The 21,306-nt window shown below is 34.6% G+C and overlaps 1 protein-coding gene across 2 annotated transcripts in view; it reads right to left on the reverse strand.

Moving 5' to 3' along the window:
* The window catches only part of CCDC7 (coiled-coil domain containing 7), a 394,100-nt gene that overhangs the window by 296,713 nt on the left and 76,081 nt on the right, over positions 1-21,306 (reverse strand). Inside the window, exons 17-18 of one of the 2 annotated variants that reach the window (XM_032259671.1) lie at positions 11,897-12,170; positions 10,916-10,988 (exon numbers count right to left, since the gene is read on the reverse strand). In XM_032259671.1, coding sequence (XP_032115562.1) covers positions 10,916-10,988; positions 11,897-12,170 — 347 coding nt within the window. Of the gene's footprint in view, positions 1-10,915; positions 10,989-11,896; positions 12,171-20,196; positions 20,339-21,306 lie in introns of those variants that run through there. The other variant, XM_032259670.1, reaches the window with a different exon arrangement.

Below are 21,306 nucleotides of genomic sequence, written 5' to 3' on the forward strand. Positions count from 1 at the left end.
CTTTTATTTATTGCATTTTAGTTCACGGCGAGGACGACCCCCAATCACACTGCCACGTTTGTACCCATCTAACTTTGTTGCATGTTCTTCACATCCACCCCAAAACCTAAAATGCAATAAAATAAATAAATGGGGGGAAAAATATTTTACAAAATTGCTATTAGTTTAATAATTTTAGTTTTTAATAAAATAATTAAAAATTTAAAAAAGAGATTTTAAGAAACTTTCCCAAGGTCACATCACTATTCAGTGGCAGAGTAGAATTCTAAAAAAAAAAAAAAACCTATTTGATCACCTCAGTAGATGTTAGAAAGTCAGTTGAGTGATGTCAGAAAAAAATGGTGGAATAGAAATCTCCAAGCTCCCAAACTCCCCACCAAAAAAATAGAACACAAGCAAAAACTACCAGAACCACCTTTGTCGGCGGTCTGGAGAACAGCCAAAAGTTTACAGCAACCAAAAGAAAGCTGAATTAACAGAAACATAACTTAGGCCCATGTATGGTAGCTCATGCCTGTAATCCCAGCACTTTGGGAGGCTGAGGTGGGTGGTTCACTTCAGGTCAAGAGTTCAAGACCAGTGTGCTCAACATAGTGAAACCTCAACTTACTGAAAATACAAAATTAGCCAGGTATGGTGGCACGGACCTATACTCCCAGCTTCTCAGGAGGCTGAGGCAGGAGAATCACTTGAACCTCAGAGGCAGAGGTTGCAGTGACCTGAGATAATGCCACTGCCCTCTAGAAAGTCTTGACTCATCACATACAGGTGATCCTCAATAAAACTGTCCATTTATCATCAGAAACTATGGAGGCCAGAGGCAGTGGGATGACACACTTAAGGAACTAAAAGAAAAAAAAAAAAGCAATCTAGCAAGAATTCTATACTGGAAGAGCTATCCTTTAAAAATGAAGAGAAAATTAAGATGTTCCCACAAAACATAAGGGAGTTCATTATCATAAGACAGGTAATACAAAAGAGATCCTTCAGACTGAAATCAAAGCACACTAACAAGTAACTCAAAGCCATATGAAGAAATAAAGTTTCCTGGTAAAGATAATTATGTGGACAAATACAAAAGCAAATATTATTGTATCATTTATTTGTAACTCCACTTTTTACCTCCTGCATTATTTAAAAGACAAATCAATAATAAATAGCTTTGCACCTGTTATTGGGTATGCAACATATTAAGATTTAATTTTGTCTTTAGATACAGGGTGAAGGGAATTGAATATACATAGCAGAGGTTCTCTAGGCTATTAAAGTTAAGTTGGGGAAGAGCAATCAAGCAAGAGAAAGAAATAAAAGGTATCCAAATTGGAAAATAGGAAGTCAAACTATTTCTGTTTGCCAATTATACAATCATGTACCTAGAAAAGCCTAAAGACTCCTCCAAAAGACTCCTATATTTGATAAACGAATTCAGTAAAGTCTCAGGTCACAAAATCCATGTATACAAATCAGTAGCACTGCTATACACCAACAATGACCAAGCTGAGACACAAATCAATAACTCAGTCTTTTTTACGATAGCAGAAAAACAAAAAAACAAAACTAGAAACGTACACTACCAAGAAAGTGAAAGAGCTCTACAAGGAGAACTATAAAATACTGCTAAAAGAAGTAACATATGACACAAGCGATGGAAACACATCCTATGCTCATGGTTTGGAAGAATTCAATATTATAAAAATGATCATACTGCCTAATCTACAGAATCAATGAAATTCCTATCAAAATACCAACAGCACTTTTCACAGAATCAGAAAAAAAATCTAAAATTAATATGGAATCAAAAAAAGAGGATACAAAGTTATAATAACCAAAACAGCGTGGTACTGGTATAAATGTAGATAAAAAGACAAATGGAACAGAATAGAGGGCTTAGTAATAAAGCCAAATACCTAAAACAAACTGATCTTCAACAAACCATACAAAAACATAACTTGGGTAAAGGACACCCTATGCAATAAATGGTTCTGGGAAAACTGAACAGCCACATGTGGAAGAATGAAACTCTCCCTATCTCTCACTATGTACAAAAAGAAGGGTGGGAGTGGGCAAGGTATTAAAAAACCAACATTTTAGAAACAGTACATGCTATTCAGGTGACAGGTGCACTAAAATCTCACACGTCACCATTATATAATTCATCCATGTAACCAAAAACCACCGTACCCCTAAAATTATTGAAATAAAAATTTAAAAATATCAACTCAAATTGTTATAAATTTAAAATGTTAAATATAATCCCCATATTAACAACAAAAATTTAAAAACATACAAAAGAAAAGGAGAATAAAAAATGATTCACTGTGGAAAAAAAAAGTCAATGAAACACAATGAAGATGCTAATGGAGGAAATGAGAGGGAAATGGCTTAAAACATACTGAAAACAAGTATAGTAATGGCAAAAGCAAGTTCTACCTTAACAGTAATTATAGTAAGTATAAATGGATTAAACCTCCAATCTAAAGACAGAGATTGGCAAAATCATTTAAACACACACATACATACGTGATCCAATGATATGCTACGTATAAGAGAATCATTTTAGATGCAAATATTGAAAGTGAAGGGATGGAAAAAGATATCCTATGCAAATAATAACGAAAAAAATCTGGCATGGTTACTAATATCAAACAAAGTAGACTTTAAGCCAAGAACTGTTGAAATGAATATGTGCAGTACATACTATGAAAGGGTCAACGAATCAAGAAGATATAACAATTAAAAACATATACATAATAACAGTCTGAAAATATCTGAACCAAACACTGACACAATTGAAGGGAGAAATAAATAAATCTCTAATAGTTGGAGATATACTCTTCTTTTTAATAACGGACACAACAAGCAGAGAGAAGAGCAGTAAGTAAATACTTGACTTGAACAACACTGTAGACCAACTAAACCTAACAGATATATACAGAACACTCCACCCAACATCAGCAAAATACACAATTTTTTTCTAGTGTACATAAAACATTCTGTAGAAAAGACCATATGTTAGGACACACAACAAGTCTTAATAAATATTAAGAAATTAAAATGAATATGAATTACCTTTTATAATCTCAATTTTTAAATACTAGAAATTATAGATGAAAAATTTAAATTAAAAAATATGTTGAATTTAAACAACTTGCTCTTAAACTACCAATGGGTCCCACAAGAAATCACAAGGTAAATTAGAAAATATCTTCAGACAAATGAAAATAAAAATACAAATTTACCTAAAACTTATTAAGATGCAGTGAAAGCTGTAAAAAAACGAAATTTAGAGCTGTAGACACACATTAAAAAGAAAATCTCAAACAACCTGCTAGAAGAAGGACAAACTAAACCCAAAGCTAGCAGAAAAATTAATAAAGGTCAGATCAGAGATTAATGAAGTAAATAGAAAAACAATAGGAAAAGTTCATGAAATCAAGAATTGGTTCTTTGAAAAGACTGACAAAACTTTTAGCTAGATTGAATAAAAGAGAGAGAAGACTCAACTAAAATCAGAAATGAAAAAGAAACGTTATAATTTTATAGACTAAAAAGGATTATAAGAAAATATAATTCGCAACTGTAAAATAAAAATTAGATTACCTAGGTGATATGGATAAATGCATAGAAACACCAACCTACCAAGACTGAATCAATCATGAAGAAATAGAAAATCTGAACAATAGAGGAAGTGGAGAAAGATAGCTAAATAGAAGCTTCCACCAATAGTCCTCTCCACATGAACACCAAATTTAACAACTATCTGCACAAATAAAGGACCTTCACAAGAACCAAAACAGCTTAGGTACCATCTTGGTCACAGTAAGGAAGAGCACCAAGTGCTTTCTTGAGGTCTCCAATTCCAGACCTTTGCTCTTGGATGGCATTTCTGGACATCTAAGAGCAAAGGGACAGAGGGGAGTCCACTGCCCTGAAGGGTAAATCCCAGGCCTGGCAGCATTCACTGAAAGCTGTCTGAAGAGCCCCTGGTCCTTAAATAAACATAGGCAACACCCTGGCAGTGTTCCCCACGGGCCTGTTGTGGTGTTGGAGAGACTCCTTTGCCAAAAAAAAAAAAAAGGAAAAGAAAGAAGGGAAAAGAAAAGAAAGGAAAGGGAAAGGGAAAGGGAAAGGGAAAGGGAAAAGAAAAAGGAAAAGAAAGGAAAAGAAAAGAAAAGGGAAGGACTTTGTCTTGCAGCTTCAGTGCCATCAGTAGTATCACAGTAGAATAAAGAACCAGGTAGATTTCTACAGTTTCTGACTCCAGGCCCTGGCTCTGAGACAGCATTTCTGAACCCATCCAGAGATGCTGTCAAAAGAAATTGTTGCCCTGAAGGGAAGAACACAAGACTGGCTGGATTCATGGCCTGTGGATTGTGGAGCCCTAGGGTCTTCAGTAAACATAGGCTGTAGCCAGATAGTGATTACAGCAAGCCTGGGGCAAGACCTAGTGCTGTACTGGCTTCAGGTCCAACCCAGTACAGTCCCAGTGGTGGTGGCCACAGAGGTGTTTATGTCACCTCTTCCAAAGCTCCAAGCAGTTCACCACAGACAAAGATACTCCCGTTGCTTGGGAGAGAGTAAGGGAAGAGAACAAGAGTCTCTGCCTGGAAATAAAGAGAACTGTTCTGGGTCTTATCCAAGACCAACAACACGGTACCTCTACAAGTCTACAAGAATTAGAGCATTACTGAACTTGCAGTTTAGTAATGCAGATACGGTCACAGTTGACCAAAAACTTGAATCACAGCACTCAAGTCCTTTCAAATATCTTTAAAGCCTTTGCTACAAGAATGGGTACAAGCAAGCCCAGATGATGGTAAGTATAATAAATATCGAATTCTTCAATGTCAAGACACTGATGAACATCCATCCACAAGCATCAACACCATCCAAGAAAAACACTACCTTACCAAATGAACTAAATAAGGCAACAGGGACTAATCCCAGGGAGACAAAAATATGTGACTTTTCAGATAAAGTATTCAAAATAGCTCTCTTGAGGAAACTCAAAGAAATTCAAGATAACACAGAGAAAGAATTCAGAATCTTATCAGATCAATTTAACAAACAAATTGAAATAACTAAAAAGAATCAAGTAGAAATTTCAGAATAAAAAATGCAATTAACATGCTGAATAATCCTTCAGAGTCCTTAATAGCAGAACTGATCAGGCTAACAATTAGTGAGTTTCAAGATAGGATATTTGAAAATACACAGTCAGAGGAGAAAAAAGAATAAAAAACAATGAAGCTTGCCTACAAGATCTATAAATGAGGGAAAATGTAAGAGTTATTATCCGCAAAGGCCAAAAAAGGGCAATTTAAGGATTATTGGCATTGAAATGGCAAATTAAGAGTAATTGGCCTCAAAGAGGAGGTAGAAAGAGAGAGATAGGGGTAAAAAGTTTATTCAAAGAGATAATAACAGAGAACTTCCCAAACCTAGAGAAAGACATAGATTTAAGAATAAGAATGTTATAGAAGCAGATTTAACCCAAAGAAGACTACCTCAAGGCATTTAATAATCAAAACTCCTGAAGGTCAAAGATAAAGAATCCTAAAAGCAGCAAAAGAAAAAAAAAAAAAAAAAAAAGCAAGTAACATACAATTGAGCCGCCATACATCTGGCAGAAGACTTTTCAGCGAAAATCTTACAGGGCTGGAGAGAGTAATATGAAGTATTTAAACAGCTGAAGGGAAAAGACTTTTACCTTAGAATATTATATCTGGCAAAGTATGCTTTAAGCATAAAGGAAAAATAAAGACCTTCCCAGATAAACAAAAGCTGAGGTATTTTGTCAACACCAGACCTATCTTATAAGAAATGCTACAGAGAGTTCTTCAATCTGAGACAAAAGGACATTAATGAACAATAAGAAATCATTTGATGGTATAAAACTCATAGGTAGTAGCAGATAGAAAAACACAGAATAGCATAACAATGTAACTGTGATGTGTAAAACACTCTTAAGTAGAAAGACTAATAAACCAATTAAAAATAAATAGAACTACAACTTTCCACGACATAATAATAAAGACATAAAGAGAAAAATAAAAAAGTTAAAAAGCAGAGGGATGAAGTTAAAGTGTAGAGTTTTTATTAGTTTCCTTTTGGCTTGTTTTTTTTTCTGTTGTTCTTGTTGTTCATTTCTTTGTGCAATCAGTACTATGTTATCATCAGTTTAAAATAGGTTATATGATTTGCAAGCCTCATGGAAACCACAATCTAAAAATATACAATGAATACACAAAAAATAAAAAGCAAGTAATTACTACATGCCACCAGAGAAAATCACCTTCACTAAAATGGAGACAAAAAGGGAGGAAAGAAGGAAAACTACAAAACAACCAGAAAGGCAATAACAAAATGGCAAGAGTAAGTCCTTAGAACCAATAACAACACTGAATGTAAATAGAATAAACTGTCCAATCAAAAGATTCAGAGTAGCCAAAGAGATGAAAAAAATCAAGGTCCAGTGACTGGTTGTTTACAAGAAACACACTTCACCTATAAGGATGCACATACACTAAAAACATAGGGATGAAAAAAAGCATATTCCATGCAAATGGAAGCCAAACAAAAACCAGACAAACAAAAGCTGAAGTATTTTGTCAACACCAGGCCTATCTTATAAGAAATGCTAAAGAGAGTTCTTCAATCAGAGAAAAAGACATTAATGAACAATAAGAAATCATTTGATGGTATAAAATTCACAGGTAGTAGCAGATAAAAAACACACAAACACACACAGAGTAGCATAACAATGTAATTGTGATGTGTAAAATACTCTTAAATAGAAAGATTAAATAATGAACCAATTAAAAATAAATAGAACTGCAACAACTTTCCAAGACACAGTAATAAAAAATGAAAAATCAGCAGGAGTAGCTATACTTACATCAAACAAAATACATTTCAAGATAAATACTGTAAGAAGAGACAAAGAAGGGCATTATATAATGATAAAGGGGTAAATTCAGCAAGAGAATATAACAATTATACATGCACTCAAAACTGGAGCACAAAGGTATATAAAGCAAATACTGTTAGAGCTAAAGAAAGACATAGGCCCAAATACACTAACAGCTGGACACTTCAACACCTTACTTTCAACATTAGAGAGATCATCCAGAGAGAAAATCAACAAAGAAGCCTCATACTTAATCTACACTATAAACCAAATAGATATTTACAGAACACTTCTTCCAATGGCACCAGAATATAAATTTTTCTCCTCAGCACATGGATTATGAGACAAACATAATCAATACATAGACCATGTTAGGCCACCAAACAAGTCTTAGAATATTCAAAATAATGAAATGGCCCAGATTTGGAGGCAGCCCAAGTGTCCAGCAACAGATGAATGAATAAAGAAAACATGGTACATATACACAATGGAGTACTATTCAGCCATAGAAAGAATGAGATCCTGTTTATGTGCAACAACACAGATGGAACTGGAAGACATTATGTTATGTGAAATAAGTCAGGCACAGAAAAACAAACATTGCATGTTTTCACTTCTTCATGGGGGCTAAAAATTAAAACTGTTGAACTCATAGAGATTGAGAGTAGAAGGATGATTAACCAGAGGCTGGTAAGCATAGTGGGGGCTTGTGGAGGAAATTAGGATGAGTACACAAAAACAGAAAGAATGAATAAGATCTGGTATTTGATAGCACAACAGGGTGACTGGAGTCAATAACAATTTAGTTGTACATTTAAAAATAACTAAGAAAGTAGAATTGTATTGTTTGTACACAAAGGATAAATGCTTAACTTGTGGACACCCCATTCACCCTACTGTGATTATTACACATTATATGCCAGTATCAAAATATCTGATATTCCCCATAAATATATACATGAAATATGTATCCAGAAAAAAATTAAACTAAAAATTCTAAAAAGGAAATCTAAACAGACCTGTAACTCGTAAGAACATTGAGCCAGTAGTCATAAAACTTCCAACAAAGGAATGTCTAGGACCAGATGGCCCACTGATGAATTCTATCAAATATTTAAAGAAGAATTAACACCAATCCTCCTCACATTCTTCCAAAACATAAAATAGGGAAAACTTCCAAAATAAGACCAATGTTACCCTGATACAAGAACCCAGAAAAATACACTATTTTTACAAACATACAGAGCAATATCTTTATGAATACAAATGCAAAACTTCTCAAAAAATAGTAGAAAAATTGATTTAATGGCATATTAAAAGAATCATACACAAGACCAAGTAGGGTTTATCCCAGTAATAGAAGTGTGGTTCAAACTAAGAAAATCAATCAGTATAATACACCACATTAATAGAACAATGGACAAAAAACACATGATCACCCCAATTGTTGCAAAAAAATGCATGTGACAAAATCTGATACCACTTCATGGTTTAAAAAACACTCTCACAAAACTATGAACAGAAGAAAACTTCTACAATATGATAAAGTATATTTATAAAAACCCACATCCAACATACCTACCTTAGTCCATTTTCTATTACTATAACTGAATACCTAGGACTGGGTAATTTGCAAAGAAAAGAAATTTATTTCTTACAGTTCAGAAGGCTGGGATTTCAAAGTTGAAGGGCCACATCAGAGGAGTGCCTCCTTGCTAGTGGGGACTCTCCGAAGAGTGCTGAGGCCATTCTGGGTATCACATGGCAAAGAGGCTCACAAGAGACAGACAAACTGGCTTTTATAAAAGACCCATTCTCTTGATAACCCATTAATCTATGAATGGATTGATTTATTCATGTGGCAAGACTTTCATGACCCACTCACATAGCAAAGGTCCCACCTCTTAACACTGCTACAATGGGACCAAGTTTCCAGCACATTAACTTTTAGGGTATACATTTCAACCACAGCAAAATCCAATTTTCCTCTTAAGATAAGGAAAAAATGAGGAAGCCTACTTTCACCACTGTTATTCAACATTGTACTAAAAGATCCAGCCAGAGAAATTAGAAAATAAAAAGAAACAAAGGGCATACAAATTATAGAAGAAGTAAAACTGTCTTTATTCACAGATGATTCATATATATAAAACATTTCAAAGGTTCCACACAAAAATATTAGAGTTAAAATATAAATTCGGCAATTATAGAATACAAATCAGTATGTGCTTTTGTTCATATACGAGAAACTTAATCCCTGGTGCAACAATGTTGGGAGTTAGGCTCTTTAAGACATAATTAGGTCATGAGGGCGTCATCCTCATGAACAGATTAATGCCACTATTTTAGGAGGGGGTTAATTATCACAAAGTAGATTCCTGAGTTTGTCCCCCTTCCTTTCTGTTGCTCTCTCACGCTCTCTCAACCTTCTGCCTTCTGTCATGGGATGATGCAGCAAGAAGGCTGCAGCCAGAGCCAGGTCTCTTGACCTTGGACTACCCAGCCTTCAGAAGTGTAAAACATAAACTTTTCTTTATATTAGCCAGTCCATGGTATTCTGTTACAGCAATCCAAAATGGAAGAAAACTCAGGGAATGAGAGTTATTGTTTAATGAGTTTCCTTTTGGGGTGATGAAAAGTTGTAAAAATAGATGTTAGTGATGGTTGCACAACAGTATGAATGTAATTAATGCCACTGAATTGTATACTTAAAGATGGTTAAAATGATAAATGTTATGTTACGTATACTTTATATTTTGAAATTTTTAAGTTGATTAATTCAGTTCAACTTAACTGCTGGGATAAAAGAAAATGTCCTTAGACAGTAGGAAATATTTAGCTCGGATAATGGCTCATCACAGATGAAACAGCTAGAGGCATTCCCACTTCAAAGCACAATAGAAAAGTGGATCCTATACCACAGCCATTTAATTTTGTTTTAAAAGTTTAGGTCAATGCAATAAAATATGGATTGGATAGTAACATTATATATGTTGGAAAGAAAGAACAAATTTATCTTTGCTTTTAACCATGTATCAAACACCTAAATAACCTAGCAAAAAATATTACATATAAAGAAATCATCTTTTGTTTCCTGCTATGCTCAGATTAATTTTGGGTGTCATATTAAGAATTCATAGGGACTCCATGTTTGGGTCCCCGTCCACAAACACTCTCTCATGGAAGCCATCTTTCTCTCTCCTGGATTTCCCCTCTGGAGTCCCCTTCCGCACTCTCTCCTGGAAGCCTGTCTTCCCTCCTAAACTCCATCTCTCTCTATTCCCTTCCACTCAGTGTGGAAGCTGCTTTTCTCTCCTGGATTCCATCTTTCTAGATTTTCTCACTCAGTGTGAAAGTTAGCTGTTTCTTTCTCTCTTCTTCTCCTGTTTCTCAAAAAATAAAAATAAAAATAAAAAATAAAATTTTTTTTAAAAATTCATAATGCTACATACTATTATTTGCTTGAAATAAAGCTGTCACTTCCCCTTTACACAGATCTTAGTTAAAATAGACTCTCTGAGTAATGCAATGATAACTTAGCAAGTTAATTTTATTTTTTTGAGATGAAGACTTGCTCTGTTGCCCAGGCTGGAGTGCAGTGGCGCGATCTCGGCTTACTGCAACCATCGCTTCCTGGGTTCAAGCAATTCTCCAGCCTCAGCCTCCGGTGTGGCTGGGATTACAGGTGCATGCCACCACTCCCAGATAATTTTTGTATTTTTAGTAAAGACGGGGTTTCACCATGTTGGTCAGTCAGGCTGGCCTCAAACTCCTTACTTCGCAATCCACTCACCTAGACCTCTCAAAGTGCTGGGATTACAGGCATGAGCCACTGGACCTGGCCCACCAACTTAATTTTTATATAGTTGTCATTTTATTTGTACGCTATCCAGTGACTATCTAACAAGTTGTTTGTATATTTAATAAGGTTCTCCCCTCATTTATTTATATCATGGGAACACATAATCATTCACATTTTCATCTTCCAAAACAGAATCTTTTTACCTTGAGATTTTTCTGCTGCTTGGTAAGTTTGTTTCTCAGTCTTCTGTTGTAATTGTTCTTCTGAAACATCTGCCTTAATAACAAAAGTTGTAATATGTAATTAGAAATTTTATACATATACATATCAAAACTGGTGTTTAATTACCTGCTTTGAAAAAAAGAGTTAGCTTTTTGCTCTCATCTACAATGTCATTGCAGAAACATTTTATTTTTCATTATTTCCTGAAAGCATCAGATTAAAAAGTCAGAACAATTAATGGACCTGAGAGGCAATTGGGAATACTGAATAGCAAGGAGGGTGCTCAAGCAATATTGTGATTTTCCCTCACAAATAGTTCTAACCAAATAATGCTAATCATTATTAATTCTTGTTTAGATTTATATTTTAGTCTGTTTTAATCTTTAGAAGAACTCAAATGGCTTATAAGATTATTATGATAGGTTATTATGATATAATAACACCTATGATCAAAATATATTTTGGATACATGTCACGTACGTACAGATCTTTTCTCTTTTTCCCAGCATTTCTGACCTATGAATTTCCTAATTAAATTCTTTTAAACCAAAACAATTCTAAAAATTTTCTAGGTCTTGTTTAAAGGTATATAAAATTATTTGAAAATGAGTATGCTTTTACAATCATCTTATTGTATAATTTTTTTTGTAGATGAAGCAAAAACTATGAAAATTTTCCTTATCTCAGAATGATATATCTTTTAATTTACCATTAAAACTATAATGTAACCCACAACTTCTTGATCAATATCAAACAATTTTATAAGTTGACAATATTATTACATTTCCCAAATATTACTTTCAGCATTCTAAACATAAAGCAGGTTGTGTTAAAAGGTAAACTTTTAGTTCTCTTGAAATAAGAAAATATTTATTAACCCATTTAAATGGGTTAGAATTTATTTGGGATATTGAAGAAGCAATATGAAATAAACAGCTTTCAAGTATTTATGTATGTCATACCTTTTTACTTTCTGTAAGAACAGGAGGTAAAATGAATGGTGATATCACTGTTTCATTTTTTTGAGCCAATGTTCCAACAGACAGTGAATCCTGAATTTCTTTGCTGGATGATATTGTTGCAAGTGATTTATCATGGGTCTCTGATGGAGATTTATAGGCTAGGTCTTCAGCAACTGAAGCTTCATTTGAACTCTCTAAAAAAGTTGATTCATCTTGAGACTTAAGGATCTGTGAAAGATCTGAAATAGCAGGGCTAGATCGTTTCTTCTCTGAGCTTTAGAATTATAAAACATCTGGTATTAGATTATGTGAAGACCATTTTCTTTGCAAATGAAGAATCATTTTAATAATATATGAAGATATTAAATAATTGTAATTACTCATTAATTCATGGTAATTCCAATATGAAATTGATGTTAGATAACAAGTTGACAATAGTAACATGTTCTAAGATTTAACATGATATATAATACTAAGGAAATTATGTAAAATAATCCAATATAATCGTTATTCAAGGTGATAAGCCACAGAACAAGAAAAATTTACTCAGCCAAAGTAGAATATAGGATGATTTAGAGATTTACCCGTTAGTCACATTTATTCCATTATTTTTCCACAATTTCATTTCAGAATGAAAATTATAATCTCTCCACAGAAGCTTTGACATTAAAAGATCACCACCTTTTACCAGAGTCAATTTCCCAAGCTCTGAGTTAGTTTTCTTTAAGGTAAGGGGTATTTATTCTCCACCAATTGCCAAAGGATCAGCTTTCCAGGTTCCAGAACTAGGGTAACCAGATGTCACGGTTTGCAAGCACAATCCCAGTTTTTGTTTGTTGTTCAAAAATTCTAGTTTACACAATAATTTATCAAACAATAAAAATTTAACAAAGCTTTCCTAGTCCTATGAAATGCAACAAAATTTGATGTGTTTTGTTTTGAACAGCTGTTGCTCCAGTTGACATAATTTGCCTAAAGTTTGTTGCAAAGTGTTTAAAATAATTTGAATTTTGGTCTCACAGAAGCAAAATTCTCAATGTACCTACTGCCACTTATCCTACATTTGTTAGTTTAGAATAAATTTAGAACTCCAAAGTTTGGGTTATAAAAAAAAAAAAAGGGAGTGGAGTGGAGAGGATAGCTCTGAAAACATATATATAGAAAGTTCTCGTAATTTAAAAAAGACATAGAATTTATGACAAACAGACTTTTGTAGCAGCATTATAAAGCAGATTGCAATATTAAAAGTAAAGAGAATAGGTGGCTTTCTTTCCCAAATTAAGCATAGCATCTCATCCTCAAACCTGATTTATTAGTTTTATTAGGTATTTGAATTTAAGATGATTAGTTCTGAAATACAGTCTAACACTCATCTGGAGACTATTTGTTATAGTTATTCACAAACCACCACCCCTGACACTAATATTACCACATATCTAAAAATAGAAAGCAAAATATTTTTGGAGATTCTGAAAGGGTTATTAGGTGACATCATTAATCACTTGATTCTACAGAGGCAATTATTCTTATAACAATAGAGAAAATATATGGCAATACAAGAACAATGCCTTAAATGCTAATATACAGTTCATTTATAACCTATTCCCATATTCAGGCATTCCCCACTTCTATTGTCTCATGCAACCATAAGGAACCACTGCATAACAAACATGATACTTCTGCTGAAGGGGTCGGGAATAAAAAGTACGAAGAGGTTGTGCAAGCAATGCTGTATTCAAGCTTGTGTCAGTCAAAGAGAAATGGAAATACTTTCAAAGCCTTACTGATTAGACAGGGAAGGAGAAGGAGAAGGAGAATGAGGGGGGAAGAGAAAGAGGAGGATGAGGAGAAGCGGAGTTGAAGGAGGAGGAGGAGAACAGCAATGATTATAGAAGGCAGCCTACAGCCACACAGAAAATAATAAAAAAGCAAGTGATTGTACCTTCCCAATTCTTTGGTAAATTGCCCAAAACAACCAAAATATAATTTATAAATCTTACTAACTTTGTGTCATTCACTGTCTGCTTTAGATTGACTCTGCGTCTGATAATCATTCCATGTCTAAATACTACCATATAATAGTCTAATCATGAGCATATATTTTAGCAGCTTTTATATAAGCATGTTGACAGCATTCTATATCACAGTCTTCAACATCACTGAAGTGGTATAAAGAGTGTATCTCCTCCTGCTTGCAAAAGCATTTGTTAACTCTGATGATCTGAGCACTACATCCTTTTCTTACTAAGCAAATAGATGTACAAAGACACTATCTGTTATGCATATAATCATGGATACTTTATAATTCTTAAACAGGGGAAAATGGAAAAGTTATTTGGTTTGAAATGCCCCAACCCCCCCTTTTTTTTTTTTTTTTCCTTTCCAATACCTTCTTTTTCAGGAACTTTCCTTAACACCATCCATTTTCTAAAATGTCAATACAATCCCCAACGCATACCCTCCCCTCTTAGAAAAAAAAAAAAAACTCTCTCACAAGTATTGATGTTACATTGAATTTTTAATTATCAATGCAAATAAGGGACAAATTAATAATAAAATACTAAGAAAATATTATTGATATTCTTATCTGCAGTAATACAAGATGTAGAATGCATTCCTATATATAAAACAAAAATATCTAAGACCCAAAGTGTGCAATACAGTACAAACTAATACGATTCTAAAAATGAATTTTATAGAAAGTTTTCAATATAGGTGCCATAAAAGTCAAAAGTTATCAATATTTTGATAGTTTTAAAAAATTACAATTAACATTGATCAAAATATTCATAGTGACTAGTTCTAGGCTCCTCAACTGAAAAGAAAGTCAAAAATTTTTAAAGGTTCAGTAGAAGTCCAAGATAACTAAGAGCCTGGAAAAAATAAAAGGTTAAAATACTTGAAATTATTAACTTAATGAAAATTGGTTGATGGACTACTTAGAAATAGTTTGTAAATGAATAAATAATTCTTAAACTGACGATGTTGCCTAGCTACCTCTAGCCAGCAATGTTATTACTGAAATAATCAGAAATGGAACTTAAACTATAAGGATATTATATAGGACAAAGAAAAACTATTCTCATACTAGAAAAAAAAAGTTATCAGTTAATGAGAATGACAATGTTATGAATGAATGAATGGCCTCAGTTAATATCTCCCTTCCCTACTTGGTAGCTTGGTAGAGACTTTCAACTCTTTCACTGATACCTGTAATATTGCAATGTGCTCTGCTTGCTATTCTCCTTATAAGTTTTTCTAAATAAACCTTGTTATGTGTAGCTAGTAGTATATGACTCATGTATGTTATATGTAGCTTTTGAAAACAGAAAGTTTGGGCTACCACTGAAGTGGGAAATAATTCCATTGGAAGCCTTATACCAAACAAACTACTAAGTTGAAATGGTCAATACCTCAGTGTCCATATCTTACACAGTCATAAAAACTCAAGAGATAAATTACTTGTTCTCAGTAAGAATGGCTATAGGGATCAGGTAGCCATTGAATTATGGGACACCATAATCTCAGATTAAGTAGGATGTTTCTTTTGGATTTTTATCATGCACATTTTCCTTTTGCTCATTCTGCTTTGCATCCTTTTTATATAATAAATCATGGTCATCATAATGACTATATGATGAGTGCTGTGAGTTCTCCTCTTGAGGAGAGTAGTCTTAGGGAACCCTAACACGCAGGCTACTATTTTTATACTTTATATTAATACTGTTTGCTGTTTCTTTCTCAGATTACATAATTAATAAGGACATTCTGAATTATTAAACCAAAAACAGGTACACAGCCATATTAGTTGGTTAATTATCTATTGGCAACCTCCATAATGGCTGGCCAAGCACATGGTGAAAAACCGAACTGGCAAGATCATTCCATAATATTGCACACAAGAATAATAATAATAAATTATTCTTCAAACAAAATGTAATACATAAAGAGACTCCTCAATGCTAGTCTGTTAAGAAAAAAAAAAAACTGGACACTCCATACTGGACTACTGAAGCTTAACCAGGGAAATAAAAAGCTCTACTTACTCCAGTCTCTGTCACTACACAAGCTATAGAATAAATTGCTGCCACTACTAATACATGTATGTAGCTGAAGACTTGGCAAGGTATGCCAAGATTAGTAAATATACCTTTAGTAATCTTTCTTGAGAATGTTTTAATTCCTGTTATACATTTTCAGTGTGGGACAAAACTTAGTAAAATGTACACTGCTAGCAATCTCCAGATATTATATCGCACTGATGACTGTGATCAACACCAAAGAAATATTAGCTGTTGTCTAGGCATACCTGATTAAAGATAACTTTAAATGATCCAGGGCCCTAGTACTCAGATGAATTTGGAGAAGGCAGTCATCATCTAGACAGTAGCAATAAGATACATTCTGTATCACTTAAAGCAGGTATCCCCAACTCCTGGACCACACACTGGTACCAGTTCAGGGCCTGTTAGGAACTGAGTCACACAGCAGGAGGTAAGTGGTGAGTGAGCAAGCAAAGCTTCCTCTGTATTTATAGCCACTCCCTCATCACTTGCATGACTACCTGAGCTCAGCCTCCTGTCAGATCAGCAGACGCATTAGATTCTCATAGGAGCACAAATCCTATTGTGAACTGTGCATGCGAGGTATCAACGTTGCATGCTGCATACAATAACCTAATGTCTGATGATCTGTCACTGTCTCCCATCACCCCCAGATGGGACCATCCAGTTGCAGGAAAACAAGCTCAGGGCTGCCACTGACTCTACATTAAAGTAAGTTGTATAATGATTTCATTAAATATTATAATGTAATAATAGTAATAAAGTATACAATAAATGTAATGTGCCTGAATCATCCTGAAACCACCCCCTTCACCCTAATCTGTGGAGAATTTGTCTTCCACAAAACTGGTCCCGGGTGCCAAAAAGGCTGGAAACTGCTGCCTTAAAGGAAAATTTACTGGGCCTCCAGTCCCAACAACAAAGGATTTTTCTTGTTAGGTAGTGGTGACATCACATTCTATACCTGGTCATTCTTCAAAGCACTATATCAATGCAACTAACTTTAAATAGAAGCCCATATATTAACAAGCCTTGGAAGAAGTCTAGGCATCATAAAAACAAGTTCTAACTTTAGATTTTGCCATGTCTTTCAAATTCATGGGATCACACATACCTGTAAGAAACCATTTTCTGACTGAAGCTTTTGGCAACAATACTTCAATAAATTATTTGTCGTCTCCTACATCTTCGGACTAAATGATTTCCTTCTGCTGAGTGGCATGTCAGTCATTGCTAGCCTATTACTGAGCCCTAATGAGGCAGATTTTTCTTACTCTTCAACCCAACATTCCTATCCCATATGAGTCTTCTCTAATCCAAAATCTGATAAAGTGGTACATGCCCAGGAAAATTCCATTAAAGGGGGAATATAGCATATCCCATCAATTTGACCTTAGACAAATTCATAAAATATGGCCTTACACTCACAAGCACACAGAAGATCCCTTTGCTGTTTTAAACAAACCATTGACTCAGTAAGGCACTTGCCTGAAAGATTTGCCACTTGACAAGAAAGCATGATTCCCTAATGGAAAAGCCTCTGTCAAAGGTCATGAAATCTTATGGAGTGCTACAGTCCTTCACCATAATGATGGTAAGTTGCTGAGATCCTATAGTATTGGACATTCTTCAGAACTGAGTAAACTTCAGGCATTCGTCATGGCCATAGAGCACAGTCTCCTCAGATTGACTGAAACTGCACTATTAGAAAGACTAATGAGCCATTGTTAATGAGCCTAGTTATTCAGTCAGGCTATTGGATCCCCTAGGACAGAACTCTACACATGCTATTCTGAGGTAACCTTTGCCCAAGGAAATAGTTACAACTTAATCACAAACTCAGTTCTTATATTCTGTGTGTATGTGTCCATGAGAAGGAACCAAATCTAAAGGAAAACATTTGACATGAAAAAGCCAATTAACAATGTGTAACCATCATCTCTAGTTTAGTTTTGGGTCCCTCTTCAAATCCATCCCACCATGAAGGAACACAATGCCCAATAAGGAGTTTATTAAAAAGACATGGAAATCTTTAGGAAGCTGAGGTGTGAAAGGCCCCTGAGTCTAGGAGTTCAAGACCAGCCTGGGCATGATAGGGAGGCTGTATCTCTATAAAAATAAAACAATTAGCTGGCCATGGTGGCACATGCCTGAGGTCCCCGCCATTCAGAAGGCTAGGATGGGAGGATGGCTTCAGCATGGGAGGTTCAAGATGCAGTAAGCCATGATCGTGCCACTGCACTCCAGCCTAGGGGTCAAAGTGAGACCCTATCTCAAAAAAAAAAAAAAAAAGACATAGAAGCCACTGTTGTCCATCAAGCTTACTCTACTTGCCATTTAAGGCAGCCTCTTTGAAAACGACCTCCATAGTGCTTGTCGGTCCACTTTTCCCTAATTGTTTATAAGCTACAGGATACCATACCAAGCAAGGGCCCCTCTTTCATGGTTAAATTCCAACGTACCTAGAAGTTAGGGAGTAGAGAAATATATCATTTCAAGAGGAATAGTATACTCCTTTTTTCCCCTTTGCTTTGATCTCAGTGGATGGGTTGACACAACATATTGCTCGTTTAAAAGCATCAGATGGTGCTGCAGATACCCTCTTCTAACCCCACAGGTGGCCTATGATGGCAAAATGGTAACTTTGGGGTCCCCACGGAACTATCACTCCAGAAAAAAGACAACCTGACTCATCTCCACAGAGAAAAAAAGATCTGTTTGTCAGACGTGAACATATCTGATGCTGAGAAATGGTTGCAGGTGGATGTTCAAAGGAAGTGATAAATGACTTTCTCTTTCCTATGGCAAATATGGAACACGCATTCAAAAAAATAAAAAATAAAAAAAAAAGGTATCTGTGTTTAGCCAGGAAAAAGAGTTCATAATGTTAACTTAGGAGGATTTTGGTTCTACATCCTCATCCAACCCAGCTGACCTTACTAATATTAGTGACCTTACTAATATTCTTCTCTCAGACAGTACTAAGGAAATTGGTATGTTCAGAACCAGGTGTCAGACTTGGAGACTATAATAATGAGTCTCCAAGATCAAAGGGTGGACAGCAGAGAGACAAATCTTTATTTGTGAATGGTCCTGGCAATTTTCTTTCATCCTTCTTTTTGTGGTTTCACAGAGCTGGCTCACCAGGACTGTTTGACTCGCTGATACCAGCTACATTAGTATACAGAGTACCTATTTCCTTCTTTTTCCTGTAAGGCCATTGCCCCAACCAGGAAGCTCTGTGTTACATGGTTGATTAGGTGCTCTCTATACCCTCCCTATTCCCCTATAATTTTATAAAGTGATATGTGAGAAGGGGGTTCCTCTCAGGAGCCTTTTCTATGGTGAATCCAGCTTTTCTCAATCTAAGTCCATTTCTCTATGGAATAATGACAGCTTAGGGGATATTGTACCCTCTATTGCTTCCTAGATTGTACGGTTTCCTCCACAAAATCTACCTTTTGCCTACTATTTGGGTCACTAGTAATATGCCCCTTGTGTAACAGTTAACTGAGGATATTAAAAGCTCCTCTAGTCTAGACCTTTTAGTAATAATATAATTTTCATTTGTAGAAGTTTATTTTGGTAAAAATTGAAAAAAACTATTTTAACAGCTTTTATTTCACAACTAAATAATGCCTTTTCTTCACTGTTAATACCTTCCTTGGCCATCCAATCTAAATTATCCTTCCCTGTGACTGTCTGATGTGTAGTTTCATTATCTTCATTTATTAGTCTCTAAAATTATCTTGTTTATTTATTTTTGCTTGTTATTTTTTGTCTCTCCTGTTATAATGTAAGTACCACAAGAGAAGGCATCTTGTTTGTTTTTCAGGAGAACACAATACCCAAAAGAGTACTGGGCATACGAAGGTGACAAAAGTATCTGTTGAATGAGTTGGTGAATAAATGAGTAAATTTAACAGCTAATCATCTATGGAGAAAAAAATGGACACATACCAATATACTTCCCTTGTATGTTTTTGTGCTTTATAGCAAACTCAAGTAGTAATGGGGAGAAAAAAGTCCTAATGAAAGTATTTAGAAAGAAGAAGGTTGACTGTGTAACTCTTAAAAATAAAACACCATGAATTAGTTGACATACATTTCTAAAAGGTGTGAATTTCATTGCCGCAAAACATTTAAGCTAACAATGCACATGATGTGAAACAATACATTATTATTGTTTGATTAACTGTTTATCACTAACTCATTCCCTAAGCCAAAATAAACTGCTAAATGTTGTAAAGAGCAAAAATGTACTTTATTATAAGCAATACCATGTATCTGCTCAGGTGGGGTCTCCTTACTTCGCTCCCATCCACTCTCTGAAGGTTTGGGAGACTTTTCCAAAGTATTTCAGAAACTCTATTAGGATCTAAGAAGTAACCCAAAATGAAGGTTGATGAATAATATGTGGCATGTGCTTAATAGTTTGAATTTTTATTATGTTTAGCAATATAATATAATATATGATGATACATTATCATATATATAATATATATGATATATTATATTATATATAGTAATTAACCTAAAGCTATTAAGGGCAATTCTATAAAACCTATCAAGCGGAAACAACCTATTTCATCTCGTATTTCCCACTAATGTCCTAAGTCTAGAATCCGAGAAAAATGAATTTTTGGCCTTTTCCCGAGCACAGTGTATAGATTCCAAACATCGTCATCTTTGCCTCAAAGTAAAGTTCTGTCCACTTGGCACACCCTTTCTTCACATCTCCCTGTTAAAATCCAACCCAACCATCTTTATTAAATTAAATGGTATGTAATTCTTAATCCAGTCAGAAATAACTTTTCCTCTGTTTTGATGTAGCTTCTTAGTAATGTTTTATAGAATGCAACGTCTGCATTATACTCCACTTATTTTTGTACATGTCTAGTCGGCCCTACTAGACTGTTAATGCATTGAGGGCAATGACCATATATTTGAAGCCCTTTATATCTCATAATATCCATCACAGTGCCTTGCACAGCATGGATGCTGTTAGTGTTTCCTCATTAGAGCTAAACTGAATTGAAATGAATTAAAATAATCTTCCTCCTGAAGTTATTACATCAATTAACATTTCACATCAATTAACATTTCTAGGGAAAAAAGGGCATTTCAGATGAATAATTTGATATATTCATTCTATGATTTTTTCTTAATCTTGATGTCCTATATTCTCTATCATCCTCATTCTCTTATTCTCCATTGAGCCCTTCTTCCATTCTATCACTTCCAATTTAAATTCTAAAATGTGACTTATCAGAAAAGTAGAATGAGGACTGGACTAAGTAACATTAACATAACCCCTTAAGACTTTTCCAAATGCCCATGGAAAGT

This window comes from Sapajus apella, unplaced genomic scaffold (genome assembly GCF_009761245.1).
Source record: "Sapajus apella isolate SASKATOON/1434 unplaced genomic scaffold, GSC_monkey_1.0 scaffold111, whole genome shotgun sequence".
In the NCBI taxonomy this organism is placed as follows: domain Eukaryota; kingdom Metazoa; phylum Chordata; class Mammalia; order Primates; family Cebidae; genus Sapajus; species Sapajus apella.